The sequence below is a fragment of the Pelophylax lessonae genome (genome assembly GCF_965119305.1).
Source record: "Pelophylax lessonae genome assembly, chromosome: 11".
Lineage (NCBI taxonomy): Eukaryota > Metazoa > Chordata > Amphibia > Anura > Ranidae > Pelophylax > Pelophylax lessonae.
Window position 1 is genome coordinate 229199954 of NC_138778.1, and position 21873 is coordinate 229221826.

The 21873-nt window shown below is 42.8% G+C and overlaps 1 protein-coding gene across 5 annotated transcripts in view; it reads right to left on the bottom strand.

The window, feature by feature from the left end:
• Positions 1-21873, bottom strand: part of SULF2 (sulfatase 2) — a gene marked incomplete at its 3' end in the record, with an annotated part of 224503 nt that overhangs the window by 32455 nt on the left and 170175 nt on the right. For 4 of the 5 annotated variants that reach the window (XM_082272191.1, XM_082272190.1, XM_082272192.1 and 1 more), the window contains exons 6-10: positions 17336-17486; positions 9162-9337; positions 8596-8724; positions 4727-4783; positions 4012-4141 (exon numbers count right to left, since the gene is read on the bottom strand). In XM_082272191.1, the coding sequence (XP_082128317.1) occupies positions 4012-4141; positions 4727-4783; positions 8596-8724; positions 9162-9337; positions 17336-17486 (643 nt within the window). Of the gene's footprint in view, positions 1-4011; positions 4142-4722; positions 4784-8595; positions 8725-9161; positions 9338-17335; positions 17487-21873 lie in introns of those variants that run through there. The other variant, XM_082272193.1, reaches the window with a different exon arrangement.

Sequence of the window (21873 nt, forward strand, 5' to 3'; positions counted from 1 at the left end):
TAAACCATTCCAGTATATCTTCTATACAATAAAGTGCTGAGTGTTTAAACTTTCCTAAGAGATGTCAATAAATATGCCGTAGGCAAGATAAAAATATAAATAAACTTCAAAAAAGATACAAAGTGCTATGTGCTATTTTCCTTCAATCAAAAATAAATAAATAAATTAGGTGCTGTGTTTATAGTGTCCATATATACAAAAATCCAAAATCAGGTGTAATTCCCTTCGATATCATCAAATAAAACAAGGTGCTCTCATGCAAAATATGGGTGTTGTGACTTGTTGCCTCCACCAGGTGTCACATCTAGGTGCTCTATATTCTCACCTCAATAAGGTGTGTATTGCGCCTGTATACAAAACTTAGCCTCCGGGTATCATATAGGCTTTTACTTATTCCGGTATCTTGTTCCAACCTCCGAGTGTTTCCTGTCCTGTCCTGTTAGTATTTTGGGGTGCATAAACTTTACGTCCTTAACTCCTTATCGTGGCCTCGGGCTCAGTGAAAACAGAGGGCAATCATGGTGTAGTATGTCAAATCAGATTTATTATTAAAAACGTAGTTGCACTTACAATTTGTAGATCATTTGTTTGCAGATAAAATCTCAATACAACGTGGGGAGCGTTATCGCTCCGATCTCTAACGTCACTTCCGGTAGTCTGGCGGCTCCTCCTACGCGTTACGTCACATCACGTGACTTCCTCAGGGAAGTCACGTGATGTGACGTAACGCGTAGGAGGAGCCGCCAGACTACCGGAAGTGACGTTAGAGATCGGAGCGATAACGCTCCCCCCGTTGTATTGAGATTTTATCTGCAAACAAATGATCTACAAATTGTAAGTGCAACTACGTTTTTAATAATAAATCTGATTTGACATACTACACCATGATTGCCCTCTGTTTTCACTGAGCCCGAGGCCACGATAAGGAGTTAAGGACGTAAAGTTTATGCACCCCAAAATACTAACAGGACAGGACAGGAAACACTCGGAGGTTGGAACAAGATACCGGAATAAGTAAAAGCCTATATGATACCCGGAGGCTAAGTTTTGTATACAGGCGCAATACACACCTTATTGAGGTGAGAATATAGAGCACCTAGATGTGACACCTGGTGGAGGCAACAAGTCACAACACCCATATTTTGCATGAGAGCACCTTGTTTTATTTGATGATATCGAAGGGAATTACACCTGATTTTGGATTTTTGTATATATGGACACTATAAACACAGCACCTAATTTATTTATTTATTTTTGATTGAAGGAAAATAGCACATAGCACTTTGTATCTTTTTTGAAGTTTATTTATATTTTTATCTTGTCTACGGCATATTTATTGACATCTCTTAGGAAAGTTTAAACACTCAGCACTTTATTGTATAGAAGATATACTGGAATGGTTTACTTATATTGATATTTATATATGATATTTATATATGAAGTAATGTGATCACCTTGTATTATCCAGCGACACCACTTTTTATCACTAGAACACTTTTTACCACGTCAGTTTATACATTCACTTTATTTTACTTTATGTCCACTTCTGAAGCGCACCACCAACCAAAATTGTATACATTGTATTAACTGGTTCCTGGTACCAGTACTGTGGTGCAGCAGCAAGAAGGGAAACACACATATCCTCAGATAGCGCAGGAACCACCCATACATATAAGAATTTTTCACATTCTGCTACATAACATTCCCAAAAAAAAAAAAAAATGTAAAAATCTAAAATTTTTAACATTTTAGGCCAATTTGTTGTGTGCTATATATTTTTGGTAAACAAAAAAAAAAAAAAAAAAAATCGCAATAAGCATATTTTCATTGGTTTGTGCAAAATTTATCCTGTTTACTAACTACAGCAAACATGTCATTTTTATTGTTTTTTTTTTACTAGTAATGGCGGCGATCTGCGATTTATAGCGGGACTGCGACATTGCAGCGGACAGGTCAGACCCCTAACTGACATTACTACAGTAATTAATATAGCAACATTACTGTAAAAATGACACTGGCAGGGAAGGGGTTAACACAGTGGGTGATCAGGGAGTTAAATGTGTACCTAGGGGAGTGTTTCTAACTGTATGGGGGTGGGGCTTTTGAAATGATCACAGAGAACTGTGATCCTATATAGAAGCTATATATAGCTGACCGTTCTTCTCTCTCAGTGGGGATCGGTTGCGGGTGGCAGGCGGCAATCAGAGCCACCTGCCCCCTGCATCGGAGTCCCCGCTGCCGAGTGGGGGCAGGAGCGCTACCGATGTAGAGCTACGTTGATTCGTGCAGGAGACGCTGCCTGCCGCAGTAAAACTGTGGCGGGCGGGCAGTCCGGAAGTAGTTAAAGCGGACCTTCAGTCATTTTTTCAGATTTACATCTATTAAATCTTCTGCCCTTGTTGTTTTAACTTTGGATAGTAATTTTTTTTTTCTGCCAGTAAATACCTTATACAGCCCACTTCCTCTTTCTTATCTTGTAATTAGCCTAGGCTAAGGACATCATCCACAGTTCTCTCTCACTCTCGTTAGAGTTTGCCAGCAAGGGATGAGGGATGATTCAGAGGAAAGCCAAGGAAAGCTGCAGAGCTGGAGGGGGCTGGATAAGGGCGGAGATAACAGGGGACTGCAGAGATCTAGGAGTATTCATCGAGAGAGGAGAAATGTGCATGCAAGCAGTGGTGTTAGTGTATCTGTCTGTCTGTATATATATATATATATATATATATGTGTGTATGTTCGTGTGTCTGTGTAAATCCAGGAAATGAACAGGCAGCAGCTTAAGCTGCCCACAGTTAAAATGGCTGCAGCCATACTTAGTGGAGGGAGATTTCTGCAGCATATTTGGCAAGTACAGAATCACAGTGCATGCAAAATAATATACAAAGTGGTTGGAGGGAAGCTTCAGAATGGCAAATATGTTTTTATTACAAATTATGTGAGCAGACTGCAGTTCCACTAAGTACACTTTACAGATCCCCCAGATGACAATTTGGACGTAACGCGTAGGGCAGAGCCTCGAGAGAGTGAGTGAGAGATCTTACAGGCTACATGATCCATCCCTGAGCAATGTTTGGTCTTTCAATTTATGTCTTTTGCCTTAGTTCCTTAGGGAATATTTTTTTATTTTATTTCTATTGTCCTAACCAATAAATTTTAAACGTAATTTTTTTTTTTAGTTTTGCATTAAAAACTATCCAAAAAAAGGTACACACTCCCCCGAAATGTGTCAAGTGTGGCAGCAGAGAGGGGAGGGGGGAGGAGGTGGCCAAACGGGGAAGCTCCGCTTTAAAGTGGTTGTAAACCCACCTTTATAACTTGTACCCATAGGTAAGCCTATAATAAGGGTGACCTATAGGTACTGTAAATATCTCCTAAACTTGCATTTAGGAGATATTTACACTGCATGCAGCAGATGATGTCAGCGCACGTGCTGTTTCTTCAAAAACCTGTGCCATGACCAGCGGCTCCTGTGCGCAGTAATTCAGCCAGGGTCTGCAGACCCGGAAGGAAGAGGGGCGAAGATGGATGCGGCCGCCAGAGGGGACAACGCGGGCATCGTTTGCAGGTGTCACGTAATGTGCTAGTATGCGATGCATTTACATATGCATTTACTTTGCAGGGAAGAAAAAAAAAACCTGGAAGACTTTACTTCCTCTTTAAGTTAGAAATAATTTTGCATTGCTTTTAAGTGTCATTTTAAACAGGACAAATGATTGAGATTTTATATATATTTTTTTTTATTTACGGTATATATATATATATATATATATATATATATATATATATATATATTTTTTTTTATTTATTTATTTACGGTATATATTTATATATTTGTCATATTTAACTTTGTTTTATTAAGTAATGACAAAAAGTATTGCTGAATAAACCAGCCCACAGCAGAAGTGTAAAAATTGCTCTGCTCCATAGGGGAGTATGGGGGGGTTTAGCAGTTTTGTACATCACTATTAGGATCAGAACAAGTACAGAGTAAGGAGGATTGTGGGTAATTACCTGTCCCAGCTGCTCGCAGGCCGTCTGGTATTCAGCTCGTTGGCACAAGTCTTTGACTCGCTGGTACTTGGGTAGAACGTTCTCCTCTTGGGCATCCGGTTTATCCACCTCTCTCTTATGCAGCAATTTTCTGTATAATGTGTAGATAGCAAGAAGAGACGTAACTAAGTTTGGGGTGGCAAGTGACCGCACCTGTCCCGGCACCACCAGGACAGCAAATATCAAAAGGTCCGCATTCACTGCCCAGGCCCCTCCTCCCCCTTTACCAACCACCTTCTATTAGTAGCTACAGAAGGTGCCTGCAAGGAGAACAGTTCCGATTTATACTTTTCATACCCATTGTCCACCTGCAGCTCCTAGACTACAGGTGGACTGGCAGGTCTTCTCATCAGATTTCTTCTGCTTTGCCCTCAAGATTTTTCCCAGAAGGACGGTGACATCACTTCAATCGATGCAGAAGATGGGGGGGGGGGGGTTAAGCTTTAATCTGACATTTTTTTTTTTGCTTATGTTATTTTACTGGTACATTTTGTACTTACAAACATTAGGTGCTTTGTAAAGGGGGGAGGGGCTCACGCTCATTGTAATGCAAGGTCCACTTTAAACCCCCGCATCCCCCATGCATTCATAGGTGGTGGTCCCATATTGTACAGCATTTTATTATTAGCAAACAGAGCTCTAATTAAATAATAAATATGTAGAGGTCACAACTCACCCGCGTTCCACCAGGAACGAATCTCTCCACACCTTCACTTTTTTGTGTACTTGAAACCTGGATTATTGAGGAAACAATTCACAGGTTACCACTTCCAGTGACTGCACACAGACCTGCAGCTTTCTGGCACACGTAGACCCATGGGCTGTCTGATTCGCCCGCAGAGCCGCAACCCCTCCGACTCGCCCGCAGAGCCGCAACCCCTCCGACTCGCCCGCAGAGCCGCAACCCCTCCGACTGGTCCACAGAGCCGCAACGCCCTCCGACTGGCCCCCAGAGCCGCAACCCCTCCGACTCGCCCCCAGAGCCGCAACCCCTCCGACTCGCCCCCAGAGCCGCAACCCCTCCGACTCGCCCCCAGAGCCGCAACCCCTCCGACTTGCCCCCAGAGCAGCAACCCCTCCGACTCGCCCCCAGAGCCGCAACCCCTCCGACTCGCCCCCAGAGCCGCAAGCCCTTCTGTCTCGCCTGCAGAGCCGAAACCCCCGCGACTGACTCAGACCTGCAACAGCCCCCCAACCCATGCAGACCAGCAACCCCCCCTCGACCAGCTGAAGACCGGCAACCCCCCCTCGACCCACCACAGACCGACGACCTTCTCTCGACCCACCGCAGACCAGCGACCCCCTCTTGACCCACCACAGACCAGCAACCCCCTCTCGACCCACCGCAGACCAGCCACCCCCTCTCGACCCACCGCAGACCAGCCACCCCCTCTCAACCCACCCAGACCAGCGACCCCCTCTAAACCCACCGAAGACCAGCGACCCACCGCAGATCAGCAACCCCCTCAACCCACCGCAGACCTGCAACCCCCTCTCAACCCACCACAGACCAGCAACCCCCTCTCAACCCACCACAGACCAGCAACCCCCTCTCAACCCACCACAGACCAGCAACCCCCTCTCAACCCACCGCAGACCAGCGACCCCCTCTCGACCCACCGCAGATCAGCAACTCCCTCAACCCATCGCAGACCAGCAACCCCCTCTTGACCCACCACAGACCAGCGACCCACCGCAGATCAGCAACCCCCTCAACCCACCACAGACCAGCGACCCACCGCAGATAGGCAACCCCCTCAACCCACCACAGACCAGCAACCCCCTCTGGCCCATGAAGACCTGCAACCCTCTCTGACCTACAAAGGGGAATGGCATGGAGTCAATGGATTTTTTTTTCATGCTTTTTGTTTTAAGGATACCCTTTAAAAGCCCCACCCACAGCGCATAAGCTGCGATGGCGGCTGCTTTTTCATCTCAACCAACACAAAATGAAGAAGTTGTCAGACAGGATACAAAACATAAAAAAAAGTCTATTAGAGAGATGATGGGCTCCATTTCCAGCGAACGGCGATGACAACTTGGAGACGTGGCGGTAATATCCCGGGAAAACGCATCTGTCTGAGGGCTCAAAGCCTCCTAGTTGGATGTGACACCGGCGTCACATCCGAGGCCAATTAACGCCAATTCTGCAGCTTTCCTGGGGAAATTTCCCAATCTAATCAAGTTTGAGAGCCGCCGTCTCCATGGTTACCGCAAAGCTGAGCGACACCGCCAGCCCCCACATTTCATGTGACATTAAAGGGGAACAGAATCCAAAAAAAAATCGGAAATGTTCAAACAGAACGGTGAAATTGCGAGAGAGGCGCAGAGGTAATTAGACGCAGTAATGTCATCTGTGACGGACTAAGTTCTGGCGCTTTCCCGGATTTCGCAATCCCCAAATGTTAATTTGTATTTTACTTCTATTATCCGGTCTCAAATTAAAACAATGTATTCGTTTTCTATGTCTAATTCAGAGGAAAGCCTGAAATATATACAGTATATGTAATGTACAGCGCATCCGGAGAGTATTCACAGTGCCTCACTCTTTCCACATTTTGTTATGTTACAGTCTTATTCCAAAATGGATTAAATTCATTATTTTCCTAAAAATTCTACAAACAATCCCCATAATGACGTGACAGAAGTTTGTTTGAAATCTTTGCTAAATTATTAAAAATAAAACAATCCCATGTACATAAGTATCACAGCCTTTGCCATGACACTCAAAATTGAACTCCGGTGCCTCCTGTTTCCACTGATAATCCTTGAGGTGTTTCTACAACTTGATTGAAGTCCCCCTGTAGAAAATGCAATTGATTGGACATGATTTGGAAAGGCACACCCCTGTCTATATAAGGTCCCACAGATAACAGTGCATGTCAGAGCACAAACCAAGACATGAAGTCCAAGGATGGCACAGATTGGGGGAAGGGTACAGAAACATTTCTGCAGCATTGAAGGTCCCAATGAGCACAGTGGCCTCCATCATCCATAAATGGAAGATGTTTGGAACCACCAGGAGTCTTCCTAGAGAGGGCCGTCCGGCCAAACTGAGCAATCGGGGGAGGAGGGCCTTAGTCAGGGAGGTGACCAAGAACCCGATGGTCACTCTGACAGAGCTCCAGCATTTCTCTGTGGAGAGAGGAGAACCTTCCAGAACAAACACCATCTCTGCAGCACTCCACCAATCAGGCCTGTATGGATGTGGCCAGATGGAAGCCACTGCTCAGTAAAAGGCACATGACAGCCCACCTGGAGTTTGCCAAAAGGCACCTAAAGGACTCTTAGACGATGAGAAACAAAATTCTCTGCTCTGATGAAACAAAGATTGAACTCTCTGGCCTGAATGGCAAGCGTCATGTCTGGAGAAAACCAGGCATCGCTCATCACCTAGCCAAAACCCTCCCTACAGTGAAGCATGGTGGTGGGGATGTTTTTCTGCAGCAGGAACTGGGAGACTAGTCAGGATTGAGGGAAAGATGAATGCAGCAATGTACAGAGACATCCTTGATGAAAACCTGCTCCAGAGCGCTCTGGACCTCAGCCTGGGGTGAAGGTTCCTCTTCCAACAGGACAACGACCCTAAGCGCACAGCCAAGATAACAAAGGAGTGACTATGGGACAACTCTGTGAATGTCCTTGAGTGGCCCAGCCAGAGCCCAGACTTGAACCTGATTCAACATCTCTGGAGAGATCTGAAAATGGCTTTGCACCGACGCTCCCCATCCAACCTGATGGAGCTTGAGAGGTCCTGCAAAGAAGAATGGGAGAAACTGCCCAAAAATAGGAGTGCCAAGCTTGTAGCATCATACTCAGAAATACTGGAGGCTGTAATTGGTGCCAATGGAGCTTCACCAAAGTATTGAGCAAAGGGTGTGAATACTTATGTACATGGGATTTTTAATTTTTTTTTATTTTTAATACATTTGCAAAGATTTCCAACAAACTTCTCTCACGTTGTCATTATGGGGGATTGTTTGTAGAATTTTGAGGAAAATAATGAATTTAATCCATTTTGGAATAAGGCTGTAACATAACAACATGTGGAAAAAGTGAAGCGCTGTGAATACTTTCCGGATGCTCTGTACCTCCTTAGAACTTGTAACTGTCTGTGCTCCACTAACCTTGTGACCGTTATTGGTCAAGGGCAGAACATTGCACTTTTACCCCCCAGCCTCCTGCTTCTCATCTATTATTCTGTTTGGATCTTTAAAAATGAAAATGAGGCTCCATTGACACTAACACGACATCAGTCACTCAATATCCGGGGTGACCTTGGAGCGAGACTGAGTGCGACTTTGATCCGCCTTTACACTCTCTGGATCAAAGTCGCATCAAAGTAGTGCAGAGTCACCTTTTCTACGTCGCACCGATTTGAACGGGTGCCAGTGAAAAGAATGGGCTGCAAATTGTCATGCGACATTGGACATCAAAGTCACACGACAAGTCACACAAGTGTGAATGGAGGCTTAAAATCCAAAGGTTACAAAGTGACATTCTTCTCCCCCCACCCCCTGTACACCCCCTTATGGGTCTCCTCACCTGTTCACTGGCCTCTCGGTGTCCAGCAGTTTCAGGATGGATTTTCCATCCATTTCGGGGGGGATGTCCAACCCGGCGATGTCCAGGATGGTCGGGGCCAGGTCGATGTTCAACACGATGTGCGGATTTCTGCAGACAGGAGGAGGAAATGGTGGCCATTGAGCACACAAACAGGAAATACATAGAACTGTGTCTTTAGATTGCTGTTACATTGTTGCATTTCACCAAAAGGTTCTCCTGAGTGTGGGGGGGGGGGGGGGTCATGTGACAGACAAGCAACTTATGACTGCTGAGATAAAACTAGTAGGACTGGTTGTTTCTGAGCAGAATGAAATGGGGGGGGGGGGGGGGCATCAGTAAAGAAATAAGAGTACAATGCCCCCCCCCCCCAAAAAAAAAAAAAAACCTTCCCCCCACACTTTCCCAGCTAGAAAACGGGACAACGTGCCTGACCAGCACAAGAAGCAATGGAGGTCACAAGAGGTCAGATTGGGGGCATTGGGGTCCCTCACCAAACAAGCAGATTTTTTTTTTGGGGGGGGGGGGCGGGGGGTGTAAGCACTTACAGGGTTCCGGCATCCACATTCGGCCCTCGGATATAGAAAGGCACCCGGATGTCAAATTCATACGGCATAGATTTCCCTTTCACCAATCCGAACTGTCCGATGTGATATCCGTGATCGGACGTGTAGATGATATACGTGTTATCGATCTCCCCCATCTCCACCAGCGTGTTATAGATCTGCAAATACAGCAAAACCAGACAATATTACCTTTAGATTGTAAGCTCCATGAGCAAGGCCCTCCTATTCCTTCTGTATTGAACTGTATTGTAACTGCGCTGCCTCCCTCTATATTGTAAAGCGCTGTGCAAACTGTTGGTGCTATAGAACTCCTGTATAATAATAATATAAAAACCCTGTATATTAATATATAAATCCTGTATAATATTACATTTAAAAATCCTGTATAATAACAACAAAATCCTGTATATTATTACTACTACATAAATCCTGTAAAATATATAAATCCTGTATAATAATATTATTACATAAATGTATAATAATATCTAAATCCTGTATAATATTAATATCTAAATCCTGTATAATATATAAATCCTTTAGAATAATAATATATAAATCATGTATAATATAAATACAAGTGGGAATATAAAAATCCTGCATAATATATAAATCCTGAATAATAATAATAATATCTAAATCTTGTATAATATTACATTTTAAAATCCTGTATAATATTAATAATATATAAATCCTGTTTAACAATAATAATAATATCTAAATCTTGTATAATATGAATATACAAATCCTGTATAATAGTAATATATAAATCCTGCATAATATATAAATCATGAATAATAATGATGATATCAATCCTGTATAATATTAAGAATATATAAATCCTGTTTATTATTAGATAAATCCAGTATAGTAATAAAAATAATAATAATATATAAATCCTGTATATTATTAGATAAATCCAGTATAGTAATAATAATACATAAATCCTAAACAACAGTAATAATAATACTATAAAAAAACCTGTATAAAATACTATATAAATCCTGTATAATAAAAATATTTAAATCCTGTATTATAATAATAATATAATTTCTGTACAATACATAAATCCTGAATATTAATAATTATATTACACTGGCTCAGATAGGAAGCAATGGGAGAGGTATACAGGGTCACTCCACCCAGAACCATGGCTGCTGGTGGGGTAGGGGCTGTCACAAGGTGAGAGGCTGCAACATTGTAACTTTGTATCCAGTCACAAGGTGAGAGGCTGCAACAATGTAACTTTGTAGTCAGTCACAGGGTGAGAGGCTGCAACATTGTAACTTTGTAGTCAGTCACAAGGTGAGAGGCTGCAACAATGTAACTTTGTAGTCAGTCACAGGGTGAGAGGCTGCAACATTGTAACTTTGTATCCAGTCACAAGGTGAGAGGCTGCAACAATGTAACTTTGTATCCAGTCACAAGGTGAGAGGCTGCAACATTGTAACTTTGTAGTCAGTCACAGGGTGAGAGGCTGCAACATTGTAACTTTGTAGTCAGTCACAAGGCGAGAGGCTGCAACATTGTAACTTTGTAGTCAGTCACAAGGTGAGAGGCTGCAACATTGTAACTTTGTAGTCAGTCACAAGGAGAGAGGCTGCAACATTGTAACTTTGTAGTCAGTCACAAGGTGAGAGGCTGCAACATTGTAACTTTGTAGTCAGTCACAAGGCGAGAGGCTGCAACATTGTAACTTTGTAGTCAGTCACAAGGAGAGAGGCTGCAACATTGTAACTTTGTAGTCAGTCACATGGTGAGAGACTGCAACATTGTAACTTTGTAGAGAGTCACAAGGTGAGAGGCTGCAGCAGGGGCTGATCTTGTAAGACATTTGTGAGCACATCCTCCAGGAATTACATGATTGGTGTCACCTCTGAGCCGGCACCTCAGTCTCAGAAGTAGACGGTGACTGTGGGTGGATGATGCCTGAACAAAGTTGGTGCCCTCCTTTAGAACTGAAAAGTGGATGAAGGCATTGTCGGGGGGGGGGGGGGGGGTCCTGGGATCTCTATGAGAGGTAATACATACCTAGGAGAGTTACTATAGAGGAAAATCTCTATCTGATGACGGGTTCACTTTCTATGAGTACATTTTATAGGCTAAAGCAATATTTGGGACATCAGGGGGACACGAGGTATGAGGTGCTCCATGCCTCCTATTTTGGGTACAAATAAATCCTCTATCTATGGAACCCTGTACCCCGGACACGTGCGGAATCATCTCCGAGTATCCAAAGTACATCAATATTCCCGGCGCGTTCCTCGGCGGGGTGAGGAGACACGATCGGCCGCACTTTTATTAACTCAGTAAATAAAAACAATAAATTGTCTGTTGTGTAGATTAATAAAACATTAGCGAGAAGGAAAGGCCGCGTCCGTCTTTTTATAATTTTAACAAAACACGTTTTAACGCTCCCGGCTTTGAGGGGAGAAAATGTAAATCAAAATCATAAAAGACGAAGGAGAGCCCATAAAATATTAATGGAACGACGGCGAGGCGCGAGCAAAATTGGATCCGACTGCGTGTGACGTCCAGCAAACACCGCAACCTTAAAGTATGTACGGTATCTGCTGGTTGTAGCTTTGGTGGAGTGTTAGAGCCCCTTCCAGGCTTTTATTTCTGTGTGAGTTTATCTGGCCCTGAGGAATATGGAAATGTTCTGTGTACGTTCCAGCAAAATCGAACGTTATTAGGTTCTTTTTTTTTTCTCCAGGTTAAATGTTGTTAGTTAATAAAAAGAAAAATCGTTAAGCAAAATACCTCAATATGGCCACAAGACGGAGCTACAACCATTGTGAATAAGTAATTCTTATGATCTTCAGCTCCATCTAGTGGCCATAATGTGGTATTTTCCCAATTCACCTTATTCTGTATGAATGAAACACAACAAAATTAGCGGAAAATTAGCATCCATCACCATTACTGGACTTTCTGTGGCCTGCCTAATTCTGTTACTGGTTGGCTTACATTAAAACCACAGCAGGCAGGATAAACCTAGGTGACTGGGGAGCTTTAGCTCTGTCTCAGACCTCTGACCTCTGCAGAGAGACCACTGCTTCCCAACAGAGACAAGAGTCCTTTTCTGAAGGGGAAAGGACTTTCTACTCTATAGAAATCAAGCTGTAAGACTCATCTCAATTTCATACAACTGGAATGTATTTGGAGGATTTAAACTGAAAGTTTACCTGGGCTTTACTTCAGGCGCACTGAGGGCATGCTAAAGTGGCCTTTTATTTACTGTTGTCAGACGTCATTTTAGCACGCCTTAGGCACTATATAGCATGCACTAAAGGGTCTCCGAACCTCAATACCTCAACCAAACATTTACTTTACACTTACAGAAAGTCTAAGCTAACTGGCAACATTGTACAGACAGGACAGTATATACAGAATACAGAGAATATTAAATGGACTCTAAATTACATTACTACTAAAATAATAATAACTAATATCAATAATACTACTGCTACTATTATTATTATTATTATACAAATAACACAAATAATAGTGGCAAAATAATAATCAAACAACACTATACTACTGTCATTATATTAATATTGGTGGCATTTTTATATATTATTATTATTATTATTATTGATAGTAAAAAAAAACAAACAAACACTAAGGGCTCTTTCACACGGTCCGCCTCCATAGGCGGATCCTTGCTGCTCAGCGAGGATCGATCCGCCGATCCTCGCTGAGCCGGCGGACGACAGCTCCGTCTCCGCTTGCAGTGCGGAGAGGGAGGTGTCACAGCCCCCGCTGCTCTCTATGGGGGATCGGATGAGAGCGGATCGCCTGTCTGCTCTCATCCGATCCCATCCCTGAACAGATGGAAAAATAGGGTTTCCATCCGACAGGATCGGATACGGATGGCAGCGGAGGTGTCTGAGCTGACATCCGCTGCCCCATAGAGCTGCATGGAGGATCCGATCAGATCCGCCTGAAAAAACGACAGGCGGATCTGATCGGATCGCCCGTGTGAAAGAGCCCTAATACTACAGCTATAATTATTATATTATTTTTAGCAGTAGTATTCATGTTATCTGTAGAATAATAATAATAATAATATTATACATAAAACATGAATACTACTGCTAATCATAATAATAATGTTGTTATTATTATTATATAAAACAAAATTAATACTATTGCTATTATAAATATTATTCATAAAAAAAACAAATACTACAACTTTTATTATAAGTATTATTATTATTGGCAGCAGTATTATTAGTGTTATTTGTAGAATGATAATAATAATAATATACAAATAACACTAGGGCTCGGTTCACACTGATGCGATCTGAAAGTCGTGCAACTTGCGGTACGACTTTGCCAGGCGACTTCCTGGCGACTTGAGTACTGCTTTGATAGAAGTGTAGAATATAAATCAGATAGGAGTCGCCTTGAATTAATACGGGACCCTTTTCTGAAGTCGGAGCGACTTCAGTAGCGCTAATTACGACCGCTCTCATTGACTAACATGGAATTTCACATGTCACGCGACTTGGGGTCTCAGAAGTCGGATCCCAAATCGCGGCAGTGTGCACCGAGCCTAAGGGCTCTTTCACACGGGCGGTTCAGATCCGCCTGTCAGTGTTTTAGGCGGATCTGATCGGATCCTCCATGCAGCTCTATGGGGCAGCGGATGTCAGCGGAGAAACCTCCACTGACAACCGCTGCCATCCGTATCCGATCCTGTCCGTGAAATCTGGACGGATGGAAACCCTATTTTTCCATCCGTCCAGGAATCGGATCGGATGGGATCGGATGAGAGCGGACAGGCGGTCCGCTCTCATCCGATCCCCCATAGAGAGCAGCGGGGGCTGTGACGCCTCCCTCTCCATCATACGCTGGCTCAGCGGGGATCGCGGATCGATCCCCGCTGAGCAGCACGGATCCGCCTACGGAGGCGGACCGTGTGAAAGAGCTCTAATACTACTGCTGCTAATATTATTAATAATAACAATAATAATAATATTATACAAACAGCACTTAGCCCCCGTTCACACTAGGGCGACCTGTGAGGCGACCTGGTCGCCTCACAGGTCGCCGCAGGTCGCCTTCCATAGGGAAGCTGCGGACCCGTTCTAATAGGAGCGACACAAGTCGCTCCGACTTAGAAAAAGGGTCCGGAGCTTCTTTGGGGCGACCCGGAGGCGACCGCCATAGACTTCAATGTTATGAAGTCCGTGGCGGCCGCTCCAAGGTCGCGGCGCGCTGCTCGCACCGCGATCTCGGAGGATCGCCGCCCGAAGTCGGACCGCCCCTATGTGAACGGGGGCTAAAACTACTGCCAATAATAATATTAATATCAGTAGTATTAGTAGATCTTAGATTGTAAGCTCTAAGGAACAGGTTCCTACTTTTTTTTTTAGAGTGTACTGTCTACCCTCAAGTGGTAAAGCGCTGCGTAAACTGTCGGCACTATATAAAACCTGTATAATAATAATAATAATAATAATAATATCTAAATATATTATACAAATAACACTAATAATACTGCCACTATTGTTATTATTAACACTAAAACTACTGCTATGGTATATGAATAATAACATTGGCAGAAGTATAAGTGGTATTAGAATAATAATAATATACAAATAACACTAATACTACTGCAATTAATATTTTTGAATTCCCCTATTCTTACTGCTAAGGTGCGTGTAGTGCGTCCACCTTAGCAGTAAGATCGGCTTTTCTTAATGATTTTTAACACAGTATTTCGAAATAAAGTAATGTTACAATTTTAAATAGTGTCAGCTGGTAAAATGGCAATACAATCGAGGCCGCATTAGTTAATGATTGGCTAGAGAGGATCGCTCTGGAGAAATCCAGTAGGAGCCTATCAAATTGCAGCCAGCGGTATTTAATAGCGATAGTCCGGGTAGCAGAGACCGCCTGATGACGCAAATACAAGCGAAATGCATTGTGGTCTCTGCTAATACCCGGAAGTAGGAAGTAAGGGCATTTTGATATACAGGCTGGAACGCAAGCCGACCGCCGCATGCTAGCAGGGGAATAGGAGATACAAAAGGGATACTGCAGATCCTTGGAGGAGTCTTTTCCTGATACCCGCAAGCAATCAATACAAATTGCCCAGTGCCAGGAGGGCACAACAAAATGTAAGAAGCCAACTATTTGTTATTTGTGTATTTCCATTAAAAATCAACAGTATTACACTATTGTTCGGCTATCTTATATGTCTTTATACATGCGGACCGTATCTTCATATGTACGAGTAACGCACGAATAGGAGTAAGGAGCAGGATACTCTGGAGAAAGGAGTCGATTAAAGGTTTGATCCACCTAAATAAAGGGATCACAGGCGTTGGGGGTCCTTGCGACCTGCCCTTATCTGGTAAGAGGCAACGAGTGACACTCCCCTTCACCTGAAGCACCAAAGATCCAAGCGATTGAATTGATAATCTTTTTGCATGAATTGACTTGGACTAGAATTTAATTATTTATAAGCACTTTTTTTACCACCTTAAACACTTTAATTGTGAGCACAATATTTATTGATTTAATATTTATTGATTTAATATATGCACCAGTTTTGCGGTGTTATTGATCCTTTGTGGATGCACAAGTAAGCACTGTTTCATAAAAATTCTTTTTTTGCGAATATTTTGCACGAATGCTGGATAACACTTGCACTTTATTAATTATTTAAGATATATTGCACTATTGAAGTTTTTATTCCTTTGTGAAAAATATACACTTTAAATTATTTTATAAGTATTTATATACAGCACTTTAAAGATTACCAGCGCCTTTTTACCATTTATCCATCACCTATTTATTGTTATTTAACAATTAAAAGGGCAGCAGGTTTTAACATCTTTTAATTGGGGCTTGGCGCCTTCACAACTTTTTAATTATTATATAAATAACATTAATACTACTGATGATAATAATAATAATATTGGTTGTAGTATTAGTGTTAATTGAATAATATTAATGACATTAGTATTGGTGTTATTTGTATATCATTATTATTATTATAAATATAACACCAATACTACTGCCAACATTGTTATTAACACTAATACTACTGCTATATTATTATATTATTAATAGTAGTATAAGTGTTATTATAATATTAATTTACAAATAACACTAATACTACTGCTAATAATATTATTAAAATAACACTAATACTACTACCAATATTATTATTATTATTATATAAATAACACTAATACTACTACCAATATTATTATTATTATATAAATAACACTAATACTACTACCAATATTATTATTATTATTATTATTATTATATAAATAACACTAATACTACTACCAATATTATTATTATTATATAAAGAACACTAATACTACTACCAATATTATTATTATTATTATTATATAAATAACACTAATACTACTACCAATATTATTATTATTATTATATAAATAACACTAATACTACTACCAATATTATTATTATTATTATATAAATAACACTAATACTACTACCAATATTATTATTATATAAATAACACTAATCCTACTGCCAATAATAATAATAATATTGGTTGTAGTATTATTATTATTATTAGTATTGTAGTAGTTATTTGAATAATATTACTGGCAGTATTATTAGTGTTATTTATATAATAATAATATTACTATTGGTAGTAGTATTAGTGTTATTTAAATTATATTATTGGCAGTATTATTAGTGTTATTTGAATAATATTAATGGCAGTATCATTAGTGTTATTTGTATATTATTATCCAAAACACTAATACTACTGCCAATATTATTAATAATATAATATATTAGTAGTGTTATTGTTAATAATAATATTGGCAGTATTATTACTGTTATTTGTATTCTTATTAATTATTAATAATATTTCAACTACAAATAACACTAATAATACTACAACTAATATTAATAAAAATATAATTAAAAAAAAAAAATAAATAACACCACTACTAATCGTAATTTAAAAATAACACCCTTAATAATAATTATAACAACAGTACTTTTACTACTACTACCTCACTTTTACATTCCAAAATTCTACTATTATTTCAGAAAATAAATCCCATTTAACTGGAAACTCATTGTGATCCTGAAAAGTCTTATTCCTATTGGATATGATGGCATTTTATCCCCTCCCCCATTCCTGTCCATACCCGATCCATCGAGTCCTCCACGGACATCAGGGTCTGCAGTCGCCTCCTCTGCAGAATGTTGGTGAACTGCATGTGGATGGGCATCATGGCACCGGTGTACCTCATGATCCAGTGCTTGTCGGGGTTCGGGGCGTAGTTGTAGCTCGGCGTTCTGCAAGACAAAAACCCCAACACACCCGATGTCAGTTATTTATGGGTTGAACCCGATGGGTCGCCGTCTCCAACCTATAGAACTATTTATAATGTAATTGTGTTTGCAGGCGCGGTGGAGTGCTGCCATGATGGGAAAACCTAAAGCTGAACTCTAGACAGAGATACAAAGACACACAATGAATGCGGCTCTATGTCATTAATACATCACTAAGCTGTGTAAGTCTTTGCAGTACAGCAAAGGGGGGTCCAAAAACCAGTCAGTATCTGGTGTGACCACCATTCGCCTCACACAGTGCAACACATCTCCTTGGCATAGAGCTGATCAGGTTGGTGACTCAGACTGGAAGTGGAAGAAACAGCACAAGGAGCCAATCAGCTGTCCAGTGCTCATGTACTAACAAGGAGCATGCTGATAGAAGGAGACAGCAGAGCAAAAGAAAGATAACCTCATCAGTCTGCTGCTGTTCCTTTCACTAAGGCTGTACTAAGAGGCAGCAGAGAAAAATCAGGTTGTGTGTGGCAGAGCTGTGTAAATCTCAGGACTGGATGAACAGACCAGTCCTTTGGCAGGTAAGGTGATTTTTATTCCACCTGTGTATTAGGCTTTTTTTACAGACAGGAACCCGGGTAACATGCTGGGGCCAGTGTGACTTTCATCGTGCCCCCCCCCCCCCCAAATCTATAACGCATTTCACACACACAGCGCGGTGACATGTGAAATAAGCAAAAAAAAAAAATTTTTATTCCTGGATGAAATGATGTCACGGACCTCTTCCAGCTCTATCAGAGTCCGTCCTGCCGGCACAATGTCTTCCTGCGGCTGGACGTTTCCCGTAGGCAACCTCAAAAAATGCGTGAAGCGAGCGATTTCAATGAGCGCAGCTCTCCGGGAAATCATTTCACATTTACAACATCTATTGGCCCCAGGCAACGGCGGCGCCATCAGAAGACATGACTGCGGGATGGCGATACTACATTGAACAGAATGTGTGGTTGGGAATGTTCTGATTGGATGTCAGGAAGGTGTCAGTGAGAGCGCAGCGACACACAACGAACAAAATTATGAAAACACCACTTTTGTTTTTGCCCCAATTTTTAATGAGCTGAACTCAAAGATCGAAGACTTTTTCTAAGTACACAAAAGGCCGATTGGAAAAGACCGTCCAGGAAATGCTGCAGCTATGCCCCATCAGAGTCCAACCCCCTTACAAAAGGGTCCCCATCAGAGGCCCTCCTTACATCAGGGTCCCCATCAGAGTCCCCCTCCCTTACATCAGGGTCCCCAACAGAGTATCCCCCTGCCTAAGGGTCCCCATCAGAGTCCCCCCTTACATAAGATCCCCCCCTTTCATCAGGGTCTCTATCAGAACCCTCCCCCTTCAATTAGGGGCCCCCTTACATCAGAGTCCCTATCAGAATCCCCCTCCCTTACATCAGGGTCCCCCACTATATCAGGGTCCCCAACAGAGTATCCCCCTTACATCAGAGCCCCCCTTACATAACGGTCCCCATCAGAGTCCCCCCTTACATAAGATTCCCCCCCTTACATCAGGGTCCCCATCAGAGTCCCTCCTTACATCAGGGTCCCCATCAGAGACCCCCTTACATCAGGGTCCCCATAAGAATCCTACCCCTTGCATTAGTGTTTCACCCTTACATCAAGAGTCCTCTCTAACATCAGGGTCCCCAGCAGAGTCCCTCCTTACATCAGGGTCCCCATCAGAGACCCCCTTACATCAGGGTCCCACCTTTACATCAAGGTCCCCATCAGCGTGCCCCCTTACATCAGGATCCCCATCAGAGACCCCCTTACATCAGGGCCCCCCTTTACATTAGGTGCCCCTATCAGAGTCCCTTCTTACATCAGGGTCCCTATCAGGGACCCCCTTACATCAGGGTCCCCCTTTACATTAGGTGCCCCTATCAGAGTCCCTTCTTACATCAGGGTCCTCATCAGAGTCCCCTCTTACATGAGGGTTCCCTCTTACATTAGTGTCCCGATCAGGGTAAGATCATATATATAAGATCATATAAAGTGGCTTCCCCCTGGATCCCTAACAGTCCTCTGGTCAGAGCCTGGATAATGCACAGGCACAGATATGATAATAAAATTAATTTGGCTGATTTAGCCAACAAGCTGATCAGTATATACAGTATATGCACCATTCCTCCTAAATCCTCCTGAAGAAGTGGACTTTGATTTTCGAAACGCGTTGAGCAGTAATCATGTCTCCATTTTTACTATTCTCCTTCAGATGCAACACCGTATACCTAGAACAACTCAACAGTGCAGCGCAACTTCCCTTCCCCCTCCTGCTCCTATGGGGGAAATTTATCAAAACTGGAGCAGCTGGGCTTGGCCGACATCAGTTTCCATCGTCAGTTTTTTCATTTAAGCTTTGAAAATGAAAGTCTGATGGTGATTGGTTGGTTGCCATGCACAACTGCTCCAGTTTTGATAAAGTTGTAGTGGGCACAGACAGCGGGTAGAAATATAACCCCGAACCCCCAAATCTGCTGCGCCAAAACTAAAATGATGTCACCATATATCAAAGCCAAAAACGTGATGCCAATAATTAGTGCTTATTGGGGTGAGACGCTTCCATCAGGGGACTGGGAATTATCTAAAGGATATAAAAGGTAGACGTGTCTAATACAGAAAACGGCCAGCATGGCACGGCACGCTCACCCACCTCCACAACTGGCAGGCTCTGCTCTGCAGCTTATGTCTTCCCAGCCATCCATGTCAGAGGAGCTCAGCAATATGAGACAATGTTGTTCTACGCGGATACATTTCAATAACGCCATCTCATAAAGTGTACTGACAGTCCGCTAACTGCCTGATCTGTATCAGATGTGGGAACGTGATACACTCATTGTGTGGTGAATGACATGCCGAAGTGGACCTGTCACCGGGAATTACCTTTCCCTCCCTTATCCTATGACACATCAGTCCCTGCCTATAGAACATCAATGGACAGATCTCTGGAATAAGATACCCCTTTAGGAGAGAGAAGGAGGTAGAGACTAGGCATGTGGCTCCCTAGGCATGGGAAAACACCTAGAACGGCCATTTATTTGTATGGCAGGCTGTATGTGGCTCCCTAGGCATGGGAAAACACCTGGAAAAGCCATTCATTTGTATGGCAGGCTGTGTGTGGCTCCCTAGGCATGGGAAAACACCCGGAAAAGCCATTCATTTGTATGGCAGGCTGTATGTGGCTCCCTAGGCATGGGAAAACACCCAGAACGGCCATTCATTTGTATGGCAGGCTGTATGTGGCTCCATAGGCATGGGCAAACACCCAGAACAGCCATTCATTTGTATGGCAGGCTGTATGTGGCTCCCTAGGCATTGGAAAACACCCGGAACAGCCATTCATTTGTATGGCAGGCTGTATGTGGCTCCCTAGGCATGGGAAAACACCCGGAACAGCCATTCATTTGTATGGCAGGCTGTATGTGGCTCCCTAGGCATTGGAAAACACCCGGAACAGCTATTCATTTGTATGACAGGTTGTATGTGGCTCCCTAGGCATGGGAAAACACCCGGAACGGCCATTCATTTGTATGGCAGGCTGTATGTGGCTCCCTAGGCATGGGCAAACACCCAGAACAGCCATTCATTTGTATGGCAGGCTGTATGTGGCTCCCTAGGCATTGGAAAACACCCGGAACAGCCATTTATTTGTATGGCAGGCTGTGTGTGGCTCCCTAGGCATGGGAAAACACCCGGAAAAGCCATTCATTTGTATGGCAGGCTGTATGTGGCTCCCTAGGCATGGGAAAACACCCGGAAAAGCCATTCATTTGTATGGCAGGCTGTATGTGGCTCCCTAGGCATGGGAGTACACCCGGAACAGCCATTCATTTGTATGGCAGGCTGTATGTGGGTCCCTAGGCATGGGAAAACACCCAGAACATCCATTCATTTGTATGGCAGAAGGTATGTGGCTCCATAGGCATGGGAAAACACCAGGAACAGCCATTCATTTGTATGGCAGGCTGTATGTGGCTCCATAGGCATGGGAAAACACCTGGAAAAGCCATTCATTTGTATGGCAGGCTGTGTGTGGCTCCCTAGGCATGGGAAAACACCCGGAAAAGCCATTCATTTGTATGGCAGGCTGTATGTGGCTCCCTAGGCATGGGCAAACACCCAGAACAGCCATTCATTTGTATGGCAGGCTGTATGTGGCTCCCTAGGCATTGGAAAACACCCGGAACAGCCATTCATTTGTATGGCAGGCTGTATGTGGCTCCCTAGGCATGGGAAAACACCCGGAACAGCCATTCATTTGTATGGCAGGCTGTATGTGGCTCCCTAGGCATTGGAAAACACCCGGAACAGCTATTCATTTGTATGACAGGTTGTATGTGGCTCC